This window comes from Pituophis catenifer, unplaced genomic scaffold (genome assembly GCF_029215685.1).
Source record: "Pituophis catenifer annectens isolate HBS135680 unplaced genomic scaffold, rPitCat1.0.hap2 SCAF_10, whole genome shotgun sequence".
Lineage (NCBI taxonomy): Eukaryota > Metazoa > Chordata > Lepidosauria > Squamata > Colubridae > Pituophis > Pituophis catenifer.
In genome coordinates, this window is record NW_027256890.1 from 1,727,964 (window position 1) to 1,752,645 (window position 24,682).

At 44.7% G+C, this 24,682-nt stretch overlaps 1 protein-coding gene across 1 annotated transcript in view; it reads left to right on the forward strand.

Moving 5' to 3' along the window:
- Positions 1-24,126, forward strand: part of SPPL3 (signal peptide peptidase like 3) — a 95,964-nt gene extending 71,838 nt beyond the window's left edge. The window contains exons 6-11 of the mRNA XM_070950974.1: positions 2,709-2,821; positions 9,608-9,714; positions 11,274-11,437; positions 11,637-11,836; positions 14,230-14,339; positions 20,728-24,126. Of these exons, the coding sequence (XP_070807075.1) occupies positions 2,709-2,821; positions 9,608-9,714; positions 11,274-11,437; positions 11,637-11,836; positions 14,230-14,339; positions 20,728-20,799 (766 nt within the window). The 3' untranslated portion in view covers positions 20,800-24,126. The remainder of the gene's footprint in view (positions 1-2,708; positions 2,822-9,607; positions 9,715-11,273; positions 11,438-11,636; positions 11,837-14,229; positions 14,340-20,727) is intronic.
- The last annotated feature ends 556 nt before the right edge of the window (positions 24,127-24,682 follow it).

Below are 24,682 nucleotides of genomic sequence, written 5' to 3' on the forward strand. Positions count from 1 at the left end.
TCAAGTAGATGAAAAGCCCCACCAGCAATCAATACCCAGATGAGCATAGATTGACACCCAGGTTAACATCAGGCCAACAATCAAGAAATACACAATACTCTAATCAAGAAACTGTGAAATAACAGTAACAGTCCAACCAAGCCACTAGAATATAAATTGAGAACAAACTTCACACTTTACTATCACTGATGATGTTGCCCAGTTTGGGTAACAAGAAAACAACCAAGCTCAGAGAGCACCAAGGACCCTTCATTTCAGCCCTGAGCTACAAATATTCTCCTGTATCAATAATGAAACAAACATCTGTCTGTCTGTCAATAATGCTGGTCCAATCCCACAACATTGTTGTATAAAAACATCTTTATATAGCAATTTTACAATGTGACAGCATAAGTAAAAACGGTTAACTACTCAAATAAAAAATGGCTAGACATCAAAGGCCTATTTAAAGGAGAAGGAGCTTCCTGGAGTCCAGGGGAAAGAGATGAACATGCCTGGGGGACATACTCGTGGGGCCACAATCCAAAAGCCCATCTTCTGTCCACCCCACCTCCGTTTCACAAGCAGACCCTTCTCCTTTGTGATGAGGCATCTTCTGTGGATAGCCATGCCTTTAGGGAGAGAATAACAGCCACAGTTCTACACCATCATTTAGCATTGGCTTTTCAATTTGGGCAGGGACATGGAAAAAATGCCCCAGTATACATGATCGATTGGATCCATGCTCTCCTCTGAAACGGTGCTCTTTGTGAATAGGAAAAAAAGAAAGAAAGAAATAGAAACAATAAATAATAATTTTAAAAATAGAAAAAGCTGGGTGATCTTAGGCCAGTCACATTTTCCGCCTAACCCACAACCCGCTGTGGAGAAAATAGAAAGAGGATAGAATTTAGATCCGTTCGCTGTTTTGGGTTATTTATAAAGATAATGAAAATGAGATAGCATCCTGAAGTGGGAGATGCATGACAGATTCTCTGGCCCTGCTTATAAAGCTACAAATATTCTCTTAAGAGAAAAAGGCTCATGGCATCTTTGAAATGCCCCTGTCTGATGGGAGCACAAGGAGCCTGACTCCTTTCATAGAAATGGCCACTAGGAGCTGTTGAGCATGCTCTCCTAATCGGCACAGCTAATAGGTGCAACCCTTATTCACTCAGGACTTGTAAAGTTAGCAATAACAATAGCACTTAGAACTTCTATATTATTTATAGTGTCTCTTTCTCCTGGATTCCAGGAACTCTCTAAGCAGTTTATAGTCAGCATATTACCCCCAACAATCTGGGTCCTTATTTTACCGACCTCGGAGGGATGGAAAGCTGAGTCAACCTTGAGCCAGTCAGGATTGAACTCCTGGCTATGGACAGAGTCAGCCTGCAATGCTTCATTCTAACCACTGCACCATCAGAGCTCCTAAAGTTACCAGGCTGTGCAAGTCAGTTCTGTATAGGTATTTTTGCACAATAATTCTTTCATTGCTTACATACGGGGTGGGGAACTCTGGTCCTTTTATGACTTGTGGACCAACTCCCAGTATTCCCAGAATGATTTGTGAACTTCAACTTGTGGACTTCAATTCCCATGCTGGCTAATGAATTCTGGGAGTTGAAGTCCACAAGTCATAAAGGGGCCATCGTTCCCCACCTCTGTCTTATAACGTAGCCAATTGTGTAGTGTGTGCAATACTGCGGGAATTGATATCCAGTTAATGCTAATTGGGCTAAAATTATTCTGTTTTTTATCTTGATCTTAGCAGCCAACTATGTATATCTGTCATTTTATGCTTTTTAAAGTAATGCATAATTCATTTTTAAATTTGGTTACATATCTACAGTAAGTAAGTCATGGATTTTCAATAAACGGTACAGAGGCTTTCAGAGTTTAGAATTTAAATTTATTTATAGCTCTTAGTTACCTTATTTCTATTTTATTGTAGTAATACATAGATTTTAGATTCATAGTTATTCACTTAAACTTTGTGATTAATTACATTACTCACATTATAAGTTGTATTCTCATAGATACTTTATGGCAAATATATTTTCTTACTAACATCTAGCTCTGTGGGTACATCATCAATTTTGAGATTAATTTTGTTTTGTTTATTTTATATCTGGTTGAAAACAAACAAACCAAGAGAAGTGTAGTAGAAAGGAGCATTTAAGTTTAAGTTTCCAAATTAGTCTAGTAATTTTAATAATGAGTTTGTTTTTTTTAATTGTACTTTGCTTTAGAATGTAGGTATGGCACCATTATGAGCCACGGTGGCGCAGTGGTTAGAGTGCAGTACTGCAAGCTATTTCTGCTGACTGCCGGCTGCCTGCAATTTGGCAGTTCAAATCTCACCAGGCTCAAGGTTGACTCAGCCTTCCATCCTTCTGGGGTGGGTAAAATGAAGACCCAGATTGTTGGGGGCAATAGGCTGACTCTGTAAACTGCTTAGAAAGGGTTGTAAAGCACTGTGAAGCGGTAAGTCTAAGTGCTATTGCTATTATACGATCATATTTATTACACCTTCTGAAAGGCAGAAAACTAATGGCTGATCCAAAAAGAGCTTTTGTGGTTCCCTTTTAGTGCTTTTTGGAGGACTGATTTTTCTGCGGGACACTTTTCTTATGCTCTGGTGCCCTTGGAGTCCATAGAAATGAGAGTTGGAGATGTTTTCTCTCCTTTTGTTGAGAGGATCTTAAACTTGTGGCCATATTTTCCAGGATTTCCTTTGGATGCTGTGGGCGTTTCACTGCTGCAGAGCTGCTCTCTTTCTCACTCTCTGTGATGCTCGTCCTTATCTGGGTCTTAACTGGGCACTGGCTTCTCATGGACGGTAAGTGCAGGAGATGCAAATTAGAAGGGTCAGACCTTCCTGGATTTCCTCTCACCTTTCTCGTGGAATGGAGTATTTTATATGGCATTCGTTCCTGGATTGGAATAAAAGTCCTTGCGTTCAGAGAACTTCAGAATCCTTGCACAGACTTGCCTTCACTTGTTTTGTTTGCTTGTTCTCCATTAGGTTTGATGGGCCACCTAGATCAGCATTTTTCAACCTCAGCAAGTTTAAGGTATGTGGACTTTAATTCCCAGCATTCCCCAGACGTTGTTTGGCTGAGGAATTCTGGGCGGGTGTTGAAGTCCACATACCTTAAGGTTGCAGAGGTTGAGAAACGCTGATCTAGAGATATGCAGGGGCTTTGAATCTAACCTGTTTCAAACTTGAAAGGGCCCAATTCAGCTCTTTCAAGCAGGAAACGGGCTGCTTGCCTCATTCTGAAAGTATTTCAAAGACAGGCCTGTTTCAAGTCTGAGGCATGCTATTCTGAACTCAAAACACTTGCAGACTTTTTAAAAAAGATGTTTTTAATCTGAAACACTTCTAATATTGACTAAGGGTACAGCCCCTGGATTACTAGATGCAGAGGGGCAGCGAAGGTCAGAGTGCAGAAAATGCCCTTCTAGCTCAGGCAGGCAAAAGTTGCTGTGTTTTGCAGTACATGAGCTTCATTCTTCACTTTTGGAATAGAAACATGAAACATGCCTACATTTTCAATGCAGGAAAAGCCATGGCTCGGCTTTCAGAAATCTGTACTTCTCTACTATCCCAAGCATTTGGTGACTTTGTGTTCCAAACAGGGATTTTTAGTTACTGTAGTTCTGACTTGAACTTGGGTACAAGCGGTATCCTGGTGATTTCCAGTGACCAGAATCACCTATAGTGAGTTTACTTTCTCTCCTCTGGGCCCAGCATGAGGAACAAGTGGGCACCATGGAAAGACAGTTCTTCGTAGTTCAACTGCCGTGTTTCAGCTAGTAAAATTTTAGCTAGTAAATATTTTAGCTAGTAAAATTGTTTTTATAGCAAATAGTTTGGATTTGGAAGGGCTTGTGGTATAACATCCTGACCAGATAAGCCTATTGCGTAGCATGCTTCGGTATTCCTTGGGGGGCTGGTTCTTTATCAATTCTTCAGCCTGGTTCTTTCTTCACAGAATGAAGAATTTTGGGCATTGAGAGCTACCCACTTTTTTCCTGTGCAAATACTGCTGTTTTATTGTTTCTCATCTAATATTTGCATTTGTGATGAAGCCTGTAGGGCCTGTACATACTTGATACCACAAGGACTGGGTGTGAGTAGAAAGCTGCTCTCAGCACTTTCAGTGAAGCATCATCTTTAAATAAACAACTCTACTATTGTAGAGTGATAGAACATAAGGGTTGGTGGGACCTTCAAGATCATTTAGTTCAAATGGCTGCCCAAGCAATAACTCGCTCTTACAGCATTGCCAGTTGAAAGGGCTGCAGCAAAAGAACGTCCATCAGCTCTCAAGGCAGTCCTTTCCATTGTTAAGCAACTCTTAAGGTTGGGACAGTCTTCGTGATGCTCAAATGAAACCTTCCCCACCTGCAGTTTAAACCCATTGCTTCTTGTCTTGCATTCTGGATAACTCTGAATACTTCTTCTGCACTTTGTTTGTGGCAGCTTTTCAGAGACTTGAAGATAGTGATGGTTTTTTCTTCTCCAAACATTTTCCATCCATTTTGTTTTGTATGCCTCTTGTTTTCCAAAAACAGTTGAGTTTGTCATTGTCCTTCTCAAAATCCAATCATCTTGTTTTAATGACCCCGTAATCCCTTGCGGGGTAGAGTCTGGGCAACTAAATGGAGCTGAGTGTTTACTGCCTGGATGCTCTTCCTGTCGCCAGTGCAGAGTTATATCCAGCAGATATATTCTCATCGTGCCCAGAGAAAGAAATATCTGCCTCTACCTAGGATCGATCTCAAAATCCAATGCCAGAATAGAATGCAGTGTTCTTCTAGAGCAGTCTGGCCAAGAAAGAAAACCTGGAGGCTTTTAAGAGGAGACTGGACTGCCATTTGTCTGGAATGGTATAGGTTCTCCTGCTTGAGCAGGAGAGGGTTGGACTAGAAGGCCTCCAAGGTCCCTTCCAAGCCTGTTATTCTGTACTCTGTTGTTGACATTATATTTCTGTTGATGCAGCCTAGGATCATATTTGCTTTTTTTTCTTTATAGTTGCCACACGTTATGGGCTCACGGTCAGCTGGACACGATCCCCTAAGATACCAAGATCCTTCTGCATGTACAACTTTATTAATTAGGGTTCCCTCCTCTGTTACACATGTAGTTTTTCATACAAGAATTTGGGGCTCCTCATTTGTCCCTGTTGAAATTCATCTGGCTTGCGTTTGCCCAGTGTTCCAACTTACTGTTCTCTGAGATACTTTCCATCTTTCTATTGCTGCACTGATACAGGTAGTCCTTGACTTAGAGCTGTTCACTTAGGGTCCGAAGATACAATAGCACTGAAAAAAGTGACATGACCAATTTTCACACTTACGACCATTGCAGCATCCCCATGGTCATGTGATCTAAATTCAGAAGGTTGGTAACTGACTCTAAATATGAGTCTCCTTTTGCGACCTTCTGACAAGAAAAGTCAACAGGGAAGCCAGATTCACTTACCAACCGTGTTACTAACTTAACAGTTGCAGATTCCCTTAACAACTGGGACATAAAGGTCTCAAAACAGGACAAAATTCACTTAACAACTGTCTCGCTTAGCAGTGGAAATTTTGGGCTCAGTTGTGGTCATAAGTCAAGGACTACCTGTAGTCATGAAACGTCTTCAAATGACAAAACAAGAAAGACCAGCTGCCGCCTGAAAAAGCACCTTTGGGACTACCTGCAGTCATGTGTTCTAACCTCTTGTCTAGTCATTGGTAAATAAGCCCATGAAGTAGACCAGGCCAGGAAATCAACGCCACAGGAAGACTAAAATTACTTTTACTGAGAATGGCTATAAAAGTATAGACATAAACATTTTGCAAGTCTGTGCCCTAAACCTGATCCATCCTGTTCTAGTTCAGCGAATTAGGAAAGTATTTACCTGAGCTGCTTCCAAATGTTACCCCATTGCTTACTCCAGGACGTTAGCCTGGAGTTGCCAGTGCTGCTCCCCTCTTCCCAGCTTGACATGGACCCACTGATGTGTACTTTGCTCTCCGTTCTCCTCTCCCCTTTTTTGAAAGTGGGGCAGCTTCCGCCTTCTCCAAATTTCTGACGCTCTATCTTCCATGGTTCCTCAGCTACACCAGAAAGTCCTCCAAGACAACACCCCAAGCCCCTTTGTGCCTCTTGGATGATCTGATTTTGGAGCCCTGAACCCATTTGCAGCAATTGGGACCTCATCATCTCTTTACTGCCTTTTCCTTACCATTCCCTCCTTTTGTCCACCATCCCACTTAGAGCCCTTTGAATGCAATTCCCCCAGAGGAGAAGCCAGGAGCCAAGTAGGAATTGGGCCCTCTCCCCATCTTAGCAGCCGCCCACCCCTTCCTCCTCCTGGTTTTACCACCCCTAGAGCCAAAAGGGGCTTTTATTGCTTTCGGCTTCCCTTGTGAGCTCTGCTCCTTTGGCCCTTCAGGGGTTCCGACTTCCTGCATTAGCTGCTGTCTGACAGGCTTCCTTTTGACCCTTTGGTCAAAAGCTCCTTGGGCATCTTGGGTGGATTCCTGAGCTGCTTTTTCCTCATTGGTTGCCATCTTAGTTTTTGAGAAGTTCTCTTGCACTCCCTCCCTTTATCAGAGAAATTTTGTCCGCAGGTTTCTGCCTAGTATTTCTTGAAAGTTGTTGGTCTCCTGAAATCTATTGTGGGTGTCTGGGTGTGCTCCATTTTCTCACTCTGTAATATCTTGAACCCCAAGATGGTGTCATTTCTGCCCAGATTTCCATTGTTTTTTCCTCTTCTTCCAACCTTTCCTTTTGATTAGGATCAGATTGAGGAGAAGCAATACCTTTGTCTTCTCTCTAGGCTTCTGGAAAACAAAAGTCAGCAAGGAGGAATTTAAAGGGTTTGCAATCATGCACGAGCTAGTTTTTGAGCAGATGTGCAAATAATTGAAATCTCCCTTAATTCTCCTCTCTCTCCCTCTCTCTCTCTCTTTCTGAAAGTTCTCTCTTTTGTCCATTATGCTTGTCTTTGTGCTTGCCAGCACATTGTCACTATTGTTTCGTCTCCCCTTCCTTATATTTTTACCCCAATCCCTTTGAATAAGTTCTTATCTTTAAATGATTGGAACTTTGAATAGGTGTATTTCCTTCACAGTTAACGTTAATTTATTCTCTGCACATTGAAGGCGTTGTACAATGTTATAAACAAAAGATACATTTCTTGTAATTCTGGTGCCCACTGTTGGCACTTTAAAAACGATGTAGACAGATTTAAATAAACACAGAGGATGAAGAGTCAGCAGCATAGAAAGCAAGTTTTACAAGAAGAGGTGAAGTAATTGTCTGGGCTTAGTCTAGTGAGCAGAAGGCCAACACTTTATGGGACGAATTCTTGTAGTGTCCCATGAAGACCCAAGGATTTGTTGACTGGTTCTGAAGGTTGAAAAAACAGGAAGTACTTTCTGTGTCTCAAGGAGTCTTAACAGTGGGGCCATTTACACTTGGCCAATAAAGAATTCTATTCTATTCTAGTCTATTCTATTTAGCCACTGCTGTCAGTTTTCAAGCAGAGACCGGATAGGGACCTCCTTAAGGTGCACAAGCCGCCTGATTTTGTGCATAAAGCTAAGATGGACTTCAGCATCCTGCCGTGCTTTATTCTGGTTTTTCTACTTGAAAGTGCTGAAATACAGTGGGGAGTGACTTGCTTGCAAAGATTATAGGTTTAAATGTTTGCCTTGCAAAGTAGCAGAACACAGAAAAAGAAGATTTGTGTGCGAGAACTGCTAACACTGACGGTGGGATTTAAAATTCATTTTGAAAGTGTTGAACCAGCAGCCTGTCTTGTTCTTCGGGGATTCTGGAAGGCTGGTTCTTAATTGAAATATTTAAGGGTGTTTAAAACATCATCCAAAGCAGCACTCTTGACTGACTTGAGGAAACCCACTGTGACTTGATAAGTAATGAAAAAGTGTGTTTTCCACAAGCCCTTTACACAATGGGAAAGCTTCTGAAATTGACAGATTATTAAAATAAGGTTGCATGAAGGCGTGTCGGATGATCACATTTCTTGCCTGTTTGAGGCAAGGGCTTCTGTGCCTAGGGAGGCAGACTGCAGAGGCAGCAGGCTTGGGCCTCAGGAATGCACTTGGCTTGTCAGCAGTTAAATTTGTTTGTCTTGTCTAAACCATGTTTGATACAAGCCATGATAAGTCATATCACCCCCCCCCCCGATTAATGGCACCCCCAAAGGGTGTTCCAGAATTAAAGCCTCTAGAAAATAAGCAGGGGAACAACTGGTACCCAAAGCTTTCCAAAGTAGCTGCCAGGCAAGCTGGACATTAAAACACTACAAATGTTCTCCTGAGAAGGTCCTCTCCAGCGGCTTCCTCTTACAGAGTTGGGCTCCCTGGGAAGGAGATGACGCTTTTAAGAAGGGGTTGGAGAGCCATATAGAACAGGGGCATCCAAGCTTAGGAACTTTAAGACATGTGGACTTCAACTCCCAGAATTCCCAAGCCAGCCAGGGGAATTCTGGGAGTTGAAGTTCACAGGTTTTAAAGTTCCCAAGGTTGGACACCCATGATATCAGGCCTCCTGCTTTTGGGCAGGGGATTGGACTAGAAGACCTCCAAGGTCCCTTGCAACTCTGTTCTTCTGTAATTCTGGGCTCTCATAGCTGCCCCTTCCTCATCTCAAACCCTCAGCTCTGTCCAAGCGCAGAATGGCAATGCTGCCCTCGTGTTGGGCTGAGGAGAAGTGCCAGTGAAATGAAGAGGAGGCCTGGGCATGGCCCAATGAGGCCTGGGCAGCTTTCAGTTGAATCTCCTTTTCGGCAGGAGCACCGCTTGGAAAGAGACACTTTTGTCTGACATTTGGCGTTGAAATTTGAAAGGGCCAAACAGCCGCTGCACTAAATGAGTTGACTGCTGGGGAGGGAGGCATGGAGAAGATCCTGATAAGTTTGCCCAGTTCTGATTTGGACATCTTAGCTGTTGCTTTAATTTGAAGTTTGTTTCCCATACTATATGCAAGTAGTGCTTGACTTAACGACTGTTCACTTAGTGACCATTCAAAATCACAGTGGACTTAAGATCCCGATTCAAAGTTCCAACATCTCCTCCCCCAGGTTGGTCACCTAACAGCGTTGTGGCACTTGGCAGCCTCCATGTATGTGACTGTGATTTGTGGTGGGGTTTTTTTTTTTTTAAGAAACTGGCTTTTACTTCCAGTTTCCAGCTTTTTTCATCCCACAGTGAACAATGAGTTCAGTCAACAACCACAACCATGTGCTCGCTTAATGACCGCTGCAAAAAAGGTCCAATTACGAGTTCAGTTATGGTCATAGGTCGAGGACTACCTACCTGTCTCTCATGTTTCATACAGGAGCTGAAGGCATCAGAGTGAAGAGTTCCTTCTGCCAGGCTCTTTTCCCTGACCCTGGGCCCCCTGGGAGGGGATTGGTCCGGGAGAAGCTTCCCGCTCAAAACCCCTCGGAAGCTTCCAGGTTTCCCTGCGCCTGGTTCAGCAACCATACCCCCTGGCATATTTCTGCCCTGGACCTTCTCCACTAGAGGTTTTTCTTTTCACCAACGCCTCTTGTTCTGCCTGATAACGCAGATCTGATTTCATTCCTTCTCTTCGTAGCTCTGGCCATGGGCCTCTGTGTGGCAATGATTGCCTTCGTCCGGCTGCCGAGCCTTAAGGTCTCCTGCCTGCTGCTATCAGGGCTATTAATTTATGATGTCTTTTGGGTGAGTTTTTGAATACATATCTGTATTTCTAAATATATGTATCTGTTACCACAAGCATAATATTCTTCCAGCTTTAGAATTTGACATCACAGCTACTTTTATTGGGTGTTATGGAATGCCTCTACAGGCATTATATTTCAGAATGCTTTGCATTTATCAACTGTCAAAATGCCTTTTCATTTATATAAAATGTATGTTCATTCCTCTCTCTCCTCCCCCCCACCCCCAATACATTCTCCTGAGGCTCTCATGTTCATTTCAGCTAGGAAAAGTATAGAAGGATCTGCAATCTTCATTAGGGGAGCTAAATATACATCTTAATGTATACATCTTAATGCACTTCAGAGTTTGGGAAATTAAAAGCTGCTACACGATGTGCATCATAAACCAGGCTCATCATAAAAATCTAACATTTTAATTCTAAACATTTGCTCTTCTATTTATTTATTTATTTATTTATTTATTCTTTCCTTCCTTTGAGTTTGAAAGACCATATTAGGCATACCATATCAACAGCTGTGACTTCATGGAAAGCAAAGCTGCTGGAGTTTCTGGGATGGGAGCAGTCACACTTAAAAAATCCCTTGACCAGCTTTTTGGTAGCCGCTACTTTTTTGTGCTTGCAGGCATTCAGAGACATTCCCATCAAGTCATTTTCCTTCTCTCTTTCCTAGACCTTAGAGCAGGGGTATCAAACTCAAAGCCTGGGAGCCAGAGCCGGCCCACAGGGTGCTTAGATCCGGCCCGCAGGACCACCCTGGAAACAGCAAAGGACCGGCCTGGGATGCCTCTATGAGCGAAAACAGAGCTTGGGAATGCTCTGTTTTCGCTGGCAGAGGGTTGCAGGAGGCCATTGCAGCTGAAAACGGAATTCGGGAGCCCGTTTTCTCTGGCAAAGTGCTTGGCCACCACAGGTGTCCCCGACACGAGTGACGTTGATGCTGGCCACACACACCCCTGCCCCCCTCCCCCCCCCAAGTTCAAGCACATCCCTGATTTGGTCCTCAATGAAATCAAGTTTGACACCCCTGCCTTAGAGGCAGAGGGGGTGGGCAGGCCTCACCTTCCAAATCTCCAGGCTGAAGCAACATCAGTGATGAATGCCCAAAGAGCTCTGGGCAGATCTTCAACAGGGATCTGTTATTTGGGGGTGAAACGCCTGGCACAGTCTCTAGTTTGCTGTTGAGTTTTGCAGAGCTGCCTCGCTGTGCAGACCTGTCTTCTTGGAAGCTGGGCTGTTTATTCTTCAGAGTTCCTCAAAGGGTAGTTATAAGCTGGACAAGCCTCCCACCTCCTTGTTCACTGCTGACTAGATATGTTATTTTATTTAAGGAAGGGTTCCCAAGTCATAGATAGAGCTGAATGATGCAAGTGGACAAAGGGGTCACTGTTTAATTTGCCCACAGAACATTTCTATATATCTTTCCCACCAGCAACAAGGCTGCTGAGGCTGGTCCCTGAGACCTGGTGGGTGCATCTGCCAGCCTCCGTTTTGCTTCCCTGCTGCAGGTCCCAAGTTGGCTGGTGGGGAGTTCAAACTCGCTCTTTCTCCCCTCCAGGTCTTCTTCTCTGCCTACATCTTCAACAGCAACGTCATGGTGAAAGTGGCCACGCAGCCGGCAGACAACCCCCTGGATGTCTTATCTCGGAAGCTTCACCTGGGGCCCAGCGTTGGCCGAGACGTCCCCCGCTTGTCGCTGCCTGGCAAACTTGTCTTTCCAAGGTAGGATTGGGCTTCTTTGTTTCCTGTCCTGGGCTTCTCGACTTTGGGAACTTATTTTCAGGACATGATTGTCCTTACAAAAGAGAGACCCGTAGCCTTCCCGTTCATCAGCCTGGCTTCCCTGGCCAGTTTGTGGCCATTGCTGGCCAAGAGGGAAGGGCTGGTGCTGGGGGCCTTAATGCCACTTGCTCTTTTGCAGTTCTACAGGCAGCCATTTTTCCATGCTGGGGATTGGAGATATTGTGATGCCAGGCCTCCTGCTTTGCTTTGTTCTGCGTTACGACAACTACAAAAAACAAGCGAACGGAGATTCCTGTGGCACAGCAGGACCCGGGAACATTTCTGGCCGGATGCAAAAGGTCTCCTATTTCCATTGCACTCTCATCGGATACTTTGTAGGTAAGAGGAAAGGACAGCTGGAAAAGGCTGTGACAACTGTGAAATGTGTGTGTGTTTTTGTGTATGTGTAGAGGTGTTCATCGGATCCCTCCACGGAAAGAATATGTTTCCCTCTTCAACATTCTTTGTAGTATTTTCCTGAATCTCTCCCTCTCACAAACTGTTCATTTGGGTTTGCCGTTGTTCATAATTTGGAGTGGTTTATGATTCTTTTCCAAGTACAAAACACAAAAAAAGGTAAGAAGTGCAAATTCTTAAAACTCTTATATGTTGATAAAAGCTTAACTTACACACATATAGGCTGTTCTCGACCTATACCCACAATTGGGTATGGGATATCGGTTGTTGAGAGAGTAGTCATTAAATGAGACATCACATCACTGCTTCGCTTAACAATGCTGGCATTCTCGGTTGCTGTTGTTTAGCGATCTCAGGGGTCATTAAGCAGATGGAGTTCCAGGTAAGGAACTTGAGGTGTGGGAGACCCTGGGCAGGACACAGAAGTTGGAAGTGCTGTGGACAGGTTTCTCCCCTCAGACTGAAGATCCTCCCTGCTAAAATCCAAGGAGGATTGTCGGCCCCTGAGCAGAGAGACACTTGCATGTGGCCTGTGCTTCAAGGGCTTCTTCCAGTCCTGAAGCACCCCACCCTTCTCCCCTCTGGCACTGAAAATCGTCCTTGGTGAAATCCACGCAAAATTTCCAGTGCTAATACGGAATAGCCGATCTGCGCTGACTTCCCAGGGACTCTCCCACCCCTCTGAAGCACCCCATAGAAAGCCTTGACTTTCCGGGGAAATTGACAGGGAAGATTGCAGATGGCAATCAGGTGATGCATGGTCATAAATGCCAGTGGGTTGCCAAGTGCCCAGATTACAATCACTTTTGGGGTGGGGGGGAGTTGGAACATTTTTTTCCAAGCACCCTTTCTGAGGCATTGTTAATCTGAACCTCATTAACATGACACCGTTGATGTAGAAATAGGGAGAAATGGGGAAAGAGACCTATAAACCCGTATGTGTGTATGCATTTTTGTGCCTTTGAGTCAGTTTTTGGCTCCAGTGACAGGCAGGAAAAGTCCCTGCTGGTTTCTTGGCAAGATTTGCAGAAGTGGTTTGCCACTGCTTCCTGCCCAGGGTGGAGAGAGAAGGTCAAAGGTCAGCCAGCTTATAGCCTGGTATCTTAAGCAATACGCCAGACTCATAAACACAATACATGCGGGGTGAATTTCTAAATAGTTTCCAAATGGGACTTCTGGCAATTCAGATGCAGAAAGAGAGCGGGGTCTTCAGATCGCTGTATAATTGGCAGAAAATGCCTTTGTCATTGTAAGAGCCTGGGGCTTGCCACTTCCTGCCAGGTTTCCCAGTCATTTGATGGTAGGAAGCCAGCAGGAAATTGCCCAGCCTAATGGCTTCACTTAACAGCAGCACACGCAGGCTGCCTGGATTGCCATTGCTAAGCAAAGCGGTCACACCTATGACCGCCTTGCTTAGTGACGGCATTCCCGGGCCCGATTGCCATTATGGGTTGACTTAGAAGAGGATTTATGCTGAGCATTCCAAATAGAGTAATTGAGTTCATGAGGTATGGTAGCTTGAAGTTTTTTGTTTAGTTTTTTTTTTCTAAACACAGGTAGTCCTCGATTTACGACCACAATTGAGCCCAAAATTTCTGTTGTTAAGTGAGACATTTGTTAAGTGAGTTTTGCCCCATTTTACGACCTTTCTTGCCAGAGTTGTTAAGTGAATCACTGCAGTTGATAAGTTGGCTAACCCAGTTATTAAGTGAATCTGGCCTTCCCATTGACTTCCTTGTTAGAAGGTTGCAAAAGGTGATGATATGACCCTGGGACACAACAACGGTCATAAATATGAATCAGTTGCCAAGCATCTGAATTTTGGTCACATAATCATGGGGAAGCTGCAAAGATCATCACTGTGCAAAACGGTCATAAGTCACGTTTTTCAGTGCCGTTGTAACTTTGAACAGTCACTAAATGAACTGTTGTAAGTCAAGGATCACCTGCATAGCCCTAATTTTTAATTAGTTTTAAACATACACATGTAGGCTAACTAGCTCATAGGATGACTAGCTGAGAAATGTAGTTTTGGAGCCATTATTAACTCTTGGAAGCTTTTTAATTTTTAATTGGCAGCAAAGCTGGCTGGGGAATTCTGGGAGTTGACGTCCACAAATCTTAAAGTTGCCACGGTTGGAGATCTCTGGTTTGCAGATAATTCTGTTTGGAAATGGGTGGCAAAGCAGAGCCAGCAAAGACAAACCTCCTCTTCTGTCCCAGGCCTTCTATGGATAGTAGATTTCTCCAGGGGTTGAATCTGCTGAGTAAGAATTAGCATCTTCTAGCAGTGAATTTTCTTGCCTCCTTTGCAGGGCTCTTGACAGCAACCGTGGCATCTCGCATCCACCGGGCAGCCCAGCCGGCTCTGCTGTACCTGGTGCCCTTCACCTTGCTGCCACTCCTCACAATGGCCTACTTAAAGGTAAGTGGGGCAGGACGAAGACCAGCTGAGGGTTGCCCCCTTTGGAGCAGGGGTCCCCAACCGTGGCAACTTTAAGACTTGTGGACTTCAACTCCAAGAGTTCCTCAGCCAGTTTTGCTGGTTGAGGAACTCTGGGAGTTGAAGTCCACAAGTCTTAAAAGTTGCCACGTTGGGGACCCCTGCTTTGGAGAGTCTGACCTGTAGCCACAGAGGCAGCTAATTCCTAGAAGGGCTTCTCTGGACACTATAGTTCCTGCTCAAAAAAGGAAAAAATGCACTTGTGCCTTGAAAAGGCTGTGATCTTTAACCAGCTTTTGTTTTTATGTCTTTATGTTAAGTTTTAAATATATCTGCCTGCAATTGCTTGAGATTGCCCACTGCCTAAAAACGTAACTCCTCAGCTAATGCAGGCATGTTAAATATCTTGACTTCCTTCTTGAATCCTTTGTCAGGATGGCCTGCAGCAGCACTGCAGTCAGCAAGTAGCCCCAACTGGTTGTTTACTGAACATTCAGGTGGCCTTAGCCTAGCAGTTAAGCACGGTGTGATGGAGTGAGCGCTCGTTCTTGCCCCAGCTCCTGCCCACCGAGCAGTACAAAAGCATGCAAATGCGAGTAGCTAAATAGGTACCACAACAATTGGACAGGGGAAACCTTTGCCTGTTGTTGTTGTTTTTTAAAAAACCTCTGGAAAGGGTGCTGTTGTAAAATGCCGGTTACACTATCGTCTGCTGGGTGCTTGGCAATTGGCCTATATTTACAACTGATTGCAGCATCTTGTTGTCATAGGGCTGCAATTTGTATTGTTTTTTTGCCCGTTTCCAGCAACGACAAAAAAAAAGTCTATTATTTATTTATTTATTTATTTATTTATTTATTTATTTATTTATTTATTTAATTTCATTTCTATACCGCCCTTCTCCCGAAGGACTCAGGACCGTGTACAGCCTGATTAAAAGCACAAAGACAGACAAAATTTAAAAATAATTAAAATTATTAAATAAGTGGCTCAATTATAAAACCCTCAAATTTAAAATCCCATATTTAAAACCAATTAAAATCTTTACATTGATAGCCCGGCCTGGTGGAACAACAAGGTTCTTCTATTCAGGAGAACAGATTTGAACTTACAGCTATATTTTTCTCCTAACAATTGCCATAAAAACAAACATATAATTGGGTCCGGCCTGGGCGTACGACCATCACAGCTCACAATTCTGGTTGCAATTGTAAGAAGCACCTATAGAATACTAAAAGCCAATACAAGAAAATGCCATTAATTCAGAATAATTATAAGCTGCCTTTGAGGCCAGGCCATTCTGGACAAAATATACATAGGCAAAACATAATACAGTGAAGCCTCATTTTAACAGAGGGATGTCCGTTAAATTTAAACTGGTGTAAATCATTTGGTAACTACAGGATTGATGTTTTTATCTCATTTGTGTCAATGTATACAAATATATGATTGATGCAAATGATATAAAATATAACAGATGTAATTATGCACAGTGGACAGATTACATGGACTGACTGGCTTTGGAAATGGTGGATTGGAGACTAAAATGTTGTCCATCTGAACTCTTCTAAAGAGTGGGTGGCTGAAGAACTGATCTTTCCTGGGTGTTGTCCTGTGGCTAAACAAACTCCCTGGCTTAGCTACCACCCGCTCAGCAAATACTCAGAGTTACAATAGTGCTGGATAAGGAGACGTAACGATCTGTCCTTGAATAGCGTCCCCAGGGTCACATAATCATGATTTCAGTGCTTCAGACAAGCAGAGTCAATGGGGAAGCTGGCAGGAAGGTTCAAGTCACAAGCATGAGGCGTGCATGATTTGCTTAGTAGCTAGAACCAAGGTCTTACGTTTGACATAGTCCTGCAATTTTTCACTTTACAACCTTAGCAATGGGGTTGCTGTTCCCAATGACAATCATTAACCGGGGATTACCTGTACTTCTTGCAACCAGAGGCATCGCTTTGCACACGGTAACTCTAAATCAATGGTTCTCAACCTTCCTAATGCCGTGACCCTTTAATACAGTTCCTCATGTTGTGGTGACCCCCAACCATAAAATTATTCCTAAAACCATTGAAAATATGTGTTTTCCGATGGTCTTAGGCGACCCCTGTGAAAGGGTCGTTCGACCCCCAAAGGGGTCACGACCCACAGGTGGAGAACCACTGCTCTAAATGAAGCCGTAGGATTTCATCATGGAGCAACATGAACCACAGGGCCCAAAATATAAAGAAGGGCATTGAAAGGCAAAATATACTAAAGGTTGTTGTGAGGCCTCTGGGGCCATTTTCTTAGAATAAACCTGGTCTTTTTGGGATGGTGGTTGAGAATAAGCTGTTCCTGATGCCTCCCAGGGCAGCATGTTCTTTTTTCTACTCCGTCTGGAGCTAATGAGATGTTCTGCTAGGCTTGTTGGCTAAAACGGCCCTTTAGATAATTGGTCCCCAGCCATTTCCCTTCAGAGGTTCACACCAGCACTTTGCACGGGGCGGTGAAATGTATTGATTGCTTCTGCAGTGGGCCCCTGCCAGGCTTTCTTCGGAGGAATTCTGTGAAAATACTTCATAGCAGACCAGGAATTCTAATTGCAGTAATCTGTATATTTGAACCCTTGGCAAGAAATTGAATGACTTTATAAAGAGATCAGGACTGGGGGAACTCACGGTCCTTTTTGACTAGGCTTCACCAGGGTGTCCTTCTGAGCCATCTCTGAGGGATTGGTGGAAGAGTCACTCATCTCATCGTGGTTGAGATGAGAGAAAATGGCCACCCCTCCCCTTTTCTCCCCTGTGCTGCTGGCACGGCCCAAAGGCACCTTCCCTTGGGGTCCTGAGTGCCTTTCAGACTTCCTTTTTGATCACGCCCATCCTCTACTTCCTCTCATTCTTAGACGAGAGGGAATCTTTCTGGGTGTCCATAATGTTTTCTGTTTCTTTCTTTGAAAGAGAGAGCTGTTCTCCTTAAATTTTAAGTTTTGAGGTGGCTCCTCTTGCCTTCCCTTTGACCGGAGAGTTTTGCTCTCTGGCTCACCTGGCCCAGGAGCCTTCCCCCTCTTGCCAGGAGCCCCTGATTCGGAAAGGAGTCCCATTAGGGAAGGCTCCAAGGTGTTGCTCTGCTCTTTTCTCCCTTCCTGGCCAGGTCCTTTCACAGGCCAGGAGGGCAGTAGAGCTCCCTCTGCCTTGCAGAGCCTCCAATCCTGCATCCTTTGTTTCCTGTGAAGGTCAGGCATCCTTCTTAGCTCCAGCCATCGCATCACCCGGGCAGTCACGGGATCATGACTGGGCACTTGGCAACCGGCTCACACTTACGTTGGTTGCAGCATCCCACAGTTACATGGTCACCATGTGCAACTTTCCCTACTGGCTTCCCACAGGCAAAGTCAAGGGGAAAGTCACGTCCTTCTTTTTAAATCTCCCCCACCCAGCAGTATCCATCCCAAGCCCCGCCCCGCTTGCGCCACACCTGGCAGCAGCCCTGTCCCTGTCCCTGCCAGCCAGCCAGCCAGCCAGCCAGCCTTCTTGCAAGCAAGCCGTCCCAGGCTGACAACTTCCTGTCAAGCTTCCCATTGACTTTGAGTGTTGGATGCTGGCAGGAAGTTGCGACGAGGTCCTCACTTAATACTTGCCTCCACAATACTTGCTTAAGAACAGCTGTGGGGACTGCTGGGGTGGTTGTTGCTAAGTGGTGATGTCACCCTTCATGACTTCAATGCTTGGCAATGGAAATTCCAGTCCCACTTTCTGCCACTTACAGAAAACTCTCTGTAGCAGAAAAGGATATTTGTCAATGAGACTCTTGCATTGCGTCTCTGTAGGTGTGGCCCAGGAAAGCAGCCCATTTCTCTTGATGGACAATCCAATCGTTGCTTCTCTCCCTCTCAGTAAGGAGTCTCACGCCTCACCCTCTGTTGTTGCCTCTTCCTCAGAGTACAAGACTCTGCAGAATCCTCTTATTTGGTCTTGGAAGTTTGTGGCAGCTGCTCTTTATTCCCTGCTTTCCTCAAAGCTTCTGGATGAGAAGGGAAATGTATTCAAAGAAAAAAAGCAAGAAAGTCTAGTTGCCTTTTGGAGAAGCGCCTTTGGGACCCCCTGGAATGTCTTCTGAAGTTCCAAGAGAATTAAGAGTTTTTCTTGAGAGCTTGGGCCATTGCGGCACCATCCTCCACTTTTAGTCCCCTCTTTTTTCTTTTTTTGTTTCTAGAAGCATTCTTGTAACTGTTGTCTATCTGTAAGAATTTCCTGAGTCTGATTTAATGATCCCAAGATAACAGCTGGAAGTGGATACTTTGCCTCCAAGCAATCCTTTCCCAGCACAGGTGTATCTATCTGCACGTCCACTACATGTGGTTTTTGGGGGTTTTTTGGAAGAGAACAGACACGGCTCCTGCTTTCCAGGTCCCAAGAGCAGCTCCTCATGTCATCTCAGGTGAACAGTAACCGTAAGACAAAGGTGCCACCTCCTTGATCTGCCAAAGTCCTTTTTGCTCGCTCAGTGAGCCTGGCTGCCTAGGGAGCCTCCCTTACATGCCTCAAGTAGGTCAGCAGCATGCCCTGCTCCAGTGGGCATTCAGCAGCCAAGACACAGGTCAGCCACCTCTCCCTGTCCTTGTTTCTCCTAGTCCTTTTCTCCCTCTTCAGCTGAACTCCCCTGCCAGACTTCGGCTTCTCTTCCTGTTTGGTTGCTCAGCAGGCTCACTTCTTTGGGAGCTGGCTTCTGAAGCTGCCTCAGCCAGGTCCACTGAAAGCAGGGCTCCAGCTACACACCCAGGGCAAGGAAACGGGAGCACCAGTCAGCAGCCAATCCCTCTGCTTAGTTCCTCCGCTCTTCCTCTTCCTTCTGCTTATTTGAATTCCCCGCTAGACTGCTGCCTGCTTGGGATTTACAGATAGCAAGAGCACTTAGACTCACCGCTTCACGGGGCTTTCCAGCCCTCTCTTGTAGTTTACAGAGTCAGCCTGTTGCCCCCAACAATCTGGGTCCTCATTTTACCCACCTTGGAAGGACAGAAAGCTGAGCCAGCCTTGAGCCGGTCAGAATTGAACTGCTGGCAGCTGGCAGTCCGCAGAAGTAGCCTGCAGTGCTGCATTCTAACCACTGCGCCACCACCAGATGATTTAACTCAGATTATTATAATTTAATTAAATTTATATGCTGCCCTTCTCGCTGATAAGGCGACCCTGGGCTGCTTACAAATAGTAAAAAGATAAAATATAGAAACAATTCAGATTACAATTCAACACTGTATAAAAACTATATAATTACTTCAGCATGATAGTATTCTTCAGGTTGGGTGACATCACTGAGAAGCCCCTGTTGCCATCATCGGGTATGTTTTCAGCAGGAGCGGGGTCTCCAATTAGGGTATGACATTATTCAGGAACGCGGCTGAGCGCTCGTCTCTTGGGAGTCAGTCCTTCGAGTGGGGACAAGAAGCAGGTGTGGGAGTGTGGGGTGGGGAGATGCCTGGGTTCAGCAGAAAAACAGCTTCAATGATGACAATTTTCCAATGCTCGTACAGTCCTCAATGTGTGACCATAATTGAGCCCACAGTTACATTCGTAAGTTGTGATTGTGGTTATGATCACGTATTTCGCCCAATTTTTACAATCTTTTTTGCAGCAGTTGTTAAGTGAACCCATTATTATGGCTCATTTTTTTTGCTGAGAAGTTTAAGTAAACGCCAATTTTTGGCAAAAAAAAGGCATAGCTTTAATGGTCACTAAGCAACCGGTCATAAGTTGGGGACTATCTGCACCTGGCTTTTGATTTTGATAGGGAAATGCATTCATGGTGGAAAGGAGGTAATTGTTTTTCCTCTCTTAAACCAAATTTTCTTCAGGAAATCTTTCTAATGAAAGGACCTGATCTCTTTTTCGGCTCAAATCCAGGAAGCCCCTATTGGCCCTTCCAGAACATCTGCCCAACAACTTTAACATTCAATTCCCAATGGGTCTCTGAATGCCCAGTTACAGGGAGAACATCTAAATGACCCCACAAAAAAGGTGCCAGGCTTTGACCTACCATGTCAGCAACGGACAATCCTGAATAGGATTTGCACCTCGCTCTCTGTATAAATGGGGCAAAGCTACTCCCCTCAGTGTGACTGCAGGGTCCCACATCAAACTGTAGATCCCACTGTGACCGGCTGTGAGCTGAGGGCCTATACCGGCCCAGTATCTGCTTTTTAAAACATATAAACGATGCTGCTCTTCAATGGTTGGATGGCACAGACACTGGTATTCGAACATAAATCTTTTTAACATTTATTTTTTATTGGGTTCCATTAACCTAGGTGAAACGTTAATATATACGTTGCTAGTCCACGTATGATATGCTGCAGGCTAAATAACTAACTCCATCTCTTTCACAGGGCGATCTGCGCCGCATGTGGTCGGAGCCATTCCATTCGAAGTCCAGCAGCTCACGGTTCTTGGAGGTATGATGGAGCGGACGGACAGCGGCCAAACTTCTGCCTGGTCCTTTTTTCACTCACAGCTTGCTTGCCGGTGCCTGAGGCTGGGCTGGTACTTAGGAGCATTGCCAGTTTGTGGAACTTGTACAGATGGACTTGCTATGTTTCCAGGAGGAGAGGGCAGAGCTGCCGGGCTTCCTCTCCAGCCTCCCTTCCTCCTTGTGACTGGAGACCCCCCTGCCCAGCTCCCTTCTCCTCCCGGCCCCCCTCCTGTTTACAACTCAGTGCCAGACCATCCGCTCTTCTTGAGGGGGGCAGGAGGAGGAGGAGGCAGCAGCCTAGTTCAGAAAACGGCACCACCGCTGAGTCATTGAGGAACTTGTGAACACTACAAGGAAAAATGGCCACAGCACTTGGAGTTTCCTGGAAAACCCCACCAGTACTTTGGATCCTGTTTTTCCATTGGACTCCATTTCGGAAAGAACTGAATTTCTTCTCTCACTGTACTCTTCCCCCCCTCTTCCATTTATTTTCTCCTGTGGTGTGAGGTGACCTATGACTTCCACAGACATTGATTGACTTCTCGCAGTTATTACACCAGATTAAAAACTTTGTTGTAACAAGTTACATTTCCACCCTGATATCATAATGCAGTGAATAAGAGCACCACACACACGCACACACACACACACAGACAGACACACTCCTACACTCCTCCTCCTTTTATACATCCCTACAGACATAGGCACATATAGCATTGTATATGTGTGTGAACCGACACAAAACACAGTCCGCCACCCACACTGCAAGGGTGAACTCTGCTAGGATCATGCTTTGTAGCTGAGAGGGGCTTGCTGTAATTTTGAGCATGTAGAGCAGTTGACAATGGCTTTCTTGTATATGGATCTGCAAACAGCCCAATGCCTCCCTGTTCCTCCCCACCAGTGAAGCTTCCAGTTTCGTTTTCTTTTAAAGGTGTAGTATGTTGTACTGAATGTCCTCCTGGATTTTAGGGGATTTTCTTTTGATTTGCAATCAATGTAGCAAACTTAGGGGAGGAAGAAAGACGAAGCCTTTTCCTTCCTGCCCCGTTTTGTTTGTGGGTTTGTTTTTTACAACTTGTCCATTACAGTTTTTAGTAGCTCTCTTCTTGACTTAATGCATGTATTATAGCAGCTGTTGTCTTCGTGTGTTCTGATCATAGTAATGTATGACTTGTAAATACATTTTTTCTATTTTCTATTTTTTGGTAATTTCTTTTGCATTGTTTCATTAGTGTGTTGTATTTCTCCCCATTACCCAGTGTTTAAAAGTGGGGGACCCCACCCTCTGCTGTTGTGATGGTCAACGTTTATGATGACTACTTTGTACCTGGGAGTCTCTTAAAAACAAGGACTTTTCTAAACAAATTGTCCAGGTTCTGTTGTGTTAACTGTGACAGATCATAATGATCCCTTTCTGATCAAAAGAAAAGTTTCTGGTTTTCTATTTGAAAGGTTTGTGCCTGTAAACTCTCAAATCCCAGGAGGTGACAGGCCTTTCCTGGGCTTGCTTTGAAGAAGTTGGAGCTGAAATGGTTTATTGCCCTTCAGTCACACATGGACAGTCATCTCTTGCCTGGCATTCAACTCTCCCTCATCCCTCTGTTCCATGTTGCCTTCCTGTCCAATTGGAGAGCTTCCTGGAAGCATCTGGTTTAGGGGCCTGCTGGAGATGGTGTGGTGCACCTCACTCATCTGATCCAATGGACCTCCTTTCTATCTCCAGTTTAAGAGGCCCCTTGAGAAAGTGGCACAGGAACACAATTCTTAAATTAAAGGAACCCCACAGCTTCCCTCGAGAAGTTGTGGGTGTCCATCCCTGGAGGTTTTTAAAGAACAGCTTGGCCATTTGTCAATGGCCAATCTCCATTTGTCTGGAATGGAGAAGGGGATAAAGGAGTCCAACCTTGGGAACTTTTAAGGCTTCTTATGGTCTTCAACTCCCAGAACTCCCCAGCCAGCATAGTCTTAAATTTCCAAGATTGGACACCCCGGGATAGGGCCTCCTGCTTGCACTGGAAGACCTCCAAAGTCCCTTCCAACTCCCTTGTTCTGTCTTCTGTGTGTGTATTTCATCTTTTCTCCGTCGTGGAGCTTGCAGGCCACCCAACTTCCATCCAGGCCCCGACCACTCTAAGAGCTGCTTGACTTCTAAAGATGGCTGCTTCTCTTGTCTTTACATGCGGTCCAGGTCAAGTGGTCAGTCTGGAACATGTTGAAATTTTTGTTGTAAACAAATCCAGGACTTCTGTAATTTCCAGACAGGCTTTTGTACCGTGCATTGGAGACTCGGTTTCTCTTGGTTTAGTTGACCAATTGGAGCCGATCCTAAGAATTCCTGCACATTCCTCGCACTCGACTCATCAGGCCGACCTCTGCTGTATCTTGGTGTTTGCTAGCTTTAAACATGTTCTTCAGTCAGTTTTACTATTTGAAGAGCACAGGTCTTTGGAAAAGGAGCCACCTTGGAACAAACGTTTATTTTGCATTTGTTCAAGTCACCGGGCAGGAATTCACTTTCAAGTACAGATTTCATTTAGCAGCCGGTGTGCATTTGCATATGTGACAGCATTGAAGACGCTTGCAGGTTGCTTAGAGAGGCAAGATTTTTTTATGAAGGGGACTTCTCTGACTTCCGGTCCACTAATTTTGCATACTGGATCTTTGCATCCCCTACCCCCCCCCCCTCTCAAAACTCTTGGTGGGTCTGGGCTTGAATTTTGAAAATCCTTGCTGAAATCCCCAGGTGATTTGCAGTTGAAAGTTCTTGTCACTTTCAATCATTTTTCAATTCTCAGATATCATTTTCTTGTTCTCAACGATGGTGATGTAATTCACTCATCTTAAAATCAGTTTTGGTGCTCCTAGGAGAATGTACCCATTTGCATGGAGAATTGACGTAAATTGCAGGTTATGAGAGAATGTGAGGAACTTTTTGAAGCCATGATAACCATTTGTCCGGCTCTAGAGGGCTGGGAATTGGCAGGCAGGAAGCACATCTGGCCACATGAGGCAGGACCCTGTTGAAGGGCCTGGAAGCAGCTGGGAAGCCTGCAATGATCGGGGTCTCGTGGGGTCAATCTGCCTTCCTCCTGGAGGGCCTTTCGACGTGCTGCGATGGGTTAAGAGTGACTGGGATTTTCACTGCGCAAGAAGCGCAGATATGGTGTTTATTTGCTCTGCTCAGACCATGCCTTTCTATAAAATATTCCCAATGTACGCATATTTTTAAACCATACTTTTTAGAAGTCATATTTTTACAAGTCCGTTAAAAAGCAGCTCCAACGTGGATGCTATACTTGTACTATAATTAACATCCCAGCATCTTATAAAGTATATATTAATTTGTGCTTGTGGCTCTAATTTATTTAATGAGATGTGTCGAAATTATATGTCATTGAGGCACTGATTATCAGGGTCTGGTTTCTTCAAATCCATTTAAAAATGTTTTCATTTTTGATCCCTTAAAAGAGAAAAAAAGAGGGAGGCAAAATTATTATACAGGCAGTCGATGCTGGGTTGTGTTATATCAAATTACACATTTTACTTTCTATTTAAAACTCTTCTCGTTTTCTGCTTTGAATTGGCTCTGTGGGAGGAAAGAATGGCTCACTTCATGTTCTCCCACCGTGGCGGTAAAATGACTGGAAGCCGGTGGTGTTTTTGTTATTTAAATTCCCTAACTCTCTAGGCAAGACCCAGGCCTTTCTCTACCATAATTTTACCAGGGACGTGAGTTTGAACGGAGGCCCAGAGTAGCTAAAGGCTGTTCTCGGGTGCAGAGTGGAGGCCCTTTTCCTAAGAAGAGCTGCCCAAGTGCACGTGCAGATGCCAGCTGGGGTGGGCAGCGCTGGAGCCGGTGGAGATGGCTC